Source organism: Anolis sagrei, chromosome 13 (assembly GCF_037176765.1).
Source record: "Anolis sagrei isolate rAnoSag1 chromosome 13, rAnoSag1.mat, whole genome shotgun sequence".
Classification (NCBI taxonomy): Eukaryota; Metazoa; Chordata; class Lepidosauria; order Squamata; family Dactyloidae; genus Anolis; species Anolis sagrei.
Genome location: NC_090033.1, coordinates 18273584 through 18276161, shown reverse-complemented (window position 1 = coordinate 18276161; position 2578 = coordinate 18273584). Strand labels below are relative to the sequence as shown.

The window sequence follows — 2578 nt, the reverse complement described above, 5'->3', positions numbered from 1 at the left end:
AAGGAAGGAAGGAAGGAAGAAAAAAGGAGGGAAGGAAGGAGGAAGGAAGGAAGGAAGGAAGAAAAAAGGAGGGAAGGAAGGAAGGAAGGAAGAAAAAAGGAGGGAAGGAAGGAGGAAGGAAGGAAGAAAAAAGGAGGGAAGGAAGGAGGAAGGAAGGAAGGAAGGAAGGAAGAAAAAAGGAGGGAAGGAAGGAGGAAGAAAGGAAGAAAAAAGGAGGGAAGGAAGGAGGAAGGAAGGTAGGAAGGAAGAAAAAAGGAAGGAAGGAGGAAGGAAGGAAGGAAGGAAAGAAGGAAGAAAAAAGGAGGGAAGGAAGGAGGAAGGAAGGAAGGAAGGAAGAAAAAAGGAGGGAAGGAAGGAGGAAGGAAGGAAGAAAAAAGGAGGGAAGGAAGGAGGAAGGAGGGAAGAAAAAAGGAGGGAAGGAAGGAGGAAGGAAGGAAGGAAGAAAAAAGGAGGGGAGGAAGGAGGAAGGAAGGAAGAAAAAAGGAGGGAAGGAAGGAAGCAAAAAGGAGGGAAGGAAGGAGGAAGGAAGGAAGAAAAAAGGAGGGAAGGAAGGAGGAAGGAAGGAAGGAAGGAAGAAAAAAGGAGATGGAGAGAAGGAGGAAGGAAGGAAGGAAGGAAGGAAGGAAGAAAAAAGGAGGGAAGGAGGAAGGAAGGAAGGAAGAAAAAAGGAGGGAAGGAGGAAGGAAGGAAGGAAGGAAGGAAGGAAGAAAAAAGGAGGGAAGGAAGGAAGGAAGGAAGAAAAAAGGAGGGAAGGAAGGAGGAAGGAAGAAAAAAGGAGGGAAGGAAGGAGGAAGGAAGGAAGAAAAAAGGAGGAAGGAAGGAGGAAGGAAGGAAGAAAAAAGGAGGGAAGGAAGGAGGAAGGAAGGAAGGAAGGAAGGAAGGAAGGAAGGAAGGAAGAAAAAAGGAGGGAAGGAAGGAGGAAGGAAGGAAGGAAGGATGGAAGGAAGAAAAAAGGAGACAAGGAGGAAGGAAGGAAGGAAGGAAGAAAAAAGGAGGGAGGAAGGAGGAAGGAAGGAAGGAAAGAAGGAAGGAAGAAAAAAGGAGAGAAGGAGGAAGGAAGGAAGGAAGGAAGGAAGGAAGGAAGAAAAAAGGAACGAAGGAAGGAGGAAGGAAGGAAGGAAGAAAAGGGAGGAAGGAAGGAGGAAGGAAGGAAGGAAGAAAAAAGGAGGGAAGGAAGGAGGAAGGAAGGAAGGAAGGAAGAAAAAAGGAGGGAAGGAAGGAGGAAGGAAGGAAGGAAGGAAGAAAAAAGGAGGGAAGGAAGGAAGGAAGGAAGAAAAAAGGAGGAAGGAAGGAGGAAGGAAGGAAGAAAAAAGGAGGGAAGGAAGGAGGAAGGAAGGAAGGAAGGAAGGAAGAAAAAAGGAGGGAAGGAAGGAGAGAAGAAAGGAAGAAAAAAGGAGGGAAGGAAGGAGAAGGAAGGTAGGAAGGAAGAAAAAAGGAGGGAAGGAGGAAGGAAGGAAGGAAGGAAAGAAGGAAGAAAAAGGAGGGAAGGAAGGAGGAAGGAAGGAAGGAAGGAAGAAAAAAGGAGGGAAGGAAGGAGGAAGGAAGGAAGAAAAAAGGAGGGAAGGAAGGAGGAAGGAAGGAAGAAAAAAGGAGGGAAGGAAGGAGGAAGGAAGGAAGAAGAAAAAAGGAGGGGAGGAAGGAGGAAGGAAGGAAGAAAAAAGGAGGGAAGGAAGGAAGCAAAAAGGAGGGAAGGAAGGAGGAAGGAAGGAAGAAAAAAGGAGGGAAGGAAGGAGGAAGGAAGGAAGGAAGGAAGAAAAAAGGAGAGAAGGAGGAAGGAAGGAAGGAAGGAAGGAAGGAAGAAAAAAGGAGGGAAGGAGGAAGGAAGGAAGGAAGAAAAAAGGAGGGAAGGAGGAAGGAAGGAAGGAAGGAAGGAAGGAAGGAAGAAAAAAGGAGGGAAGGAAGGAAGGAAGGAAGAAAAAAGGAGGGAAGGAAGGAGGAAGGAAGGAAGAAAAAAGGAGGGAAGGAAGGAGGAAGGAAGGAAGAAAAAAGGAGGGAAGGAAGGAGGAAGGAAGGAAGAAAAAAGGAGGGAAGGAAGGAGGAAGGAAGGAAGGAAGGAAGGAAGGAAGAAAAAAGGAGGGAAGGAAGGAGGAAGGAAGGAAGGAAGGATGGAAGGAAGAAAAAAGGAGACAAGGAGGAAGGAAGGAAGGAAGGAAGAAAAAAGGAGGGGAGGAAGGAGGAAGGAAGGAAGGAAAGAAGGAAGGAAGAAAAAAGGAGAGAAGGAGGAAGGAAGGAAGGAAGGAAGGAAGGAAGGAAGGAAGAAGAAAAAGGAACGAAGGAAGGAGGAAGGAAGGAAGGAAGAAAAAGGGAGGGAAGGAAGGAGGAAGGAAGGAAGGAAGAAAAAAGGAGGGAAGGAAGGAGGAAGGAAGGAAGGAAGGAAGAAAAAAGGAGGGAAGGAAGGAGGAAGGAAGGAAGGAAGGAAGAAAAAAGGAGGGAAGGAAGGAAGGAAGGAAGAAAAAAGGAGGGAAGGAAGGAGGAAGGAAGGAAGAAAAAAGGAGGGAAGGAAGGAGGAAGGAAGGAAGGAAGGAAGGAAGAAAAAAGGAGGGAAGGAAGGAGGAAGAAAGGAAGAAAAAAGGAGGGA

At 46.9% G+C, this 2578-nt stretch overlaps 2 protein-coding genes across 2 annotated transcripts in view; both read left to right on the top strand.

Annotated features, from left to right (window-relative positions):
• LOC137097786 (golgin subfamily A member 6-like protein 22) overlaps positions 1 to 126 on the top strand; it is a gene marked incomplete at both ends in the record, with an annotated part of 19447 nt that extends 19321 nt beyond the window's left edge. Inside the window, 1 exon segment of the mRNA XM_067472921.1 lies at positions 1 to 126. This exon segment is cut by the window's left edge and continues 344 nt beyond it. Coding sequence (XP_067329022.1) covers positions 1 to 126 — 126 coding nt within the window.
• Positions 127 to 423: 297 nt separating this feature from the next.
• On the top strand, positions 424 to 2578 carry LOC137097785 (ribosome-binding protein 1-like; the record flags this gene model as incomplete). Its single annotated transcript, XM_067472919.1, has 3 exons — positions 424 to 498; positions 594 to 1530; positions 2160 to 2578. Coding segments are annotated over 3 exons (1431 nt in total), but the record flags the coding sequence as incomplete, so codon positions are not given.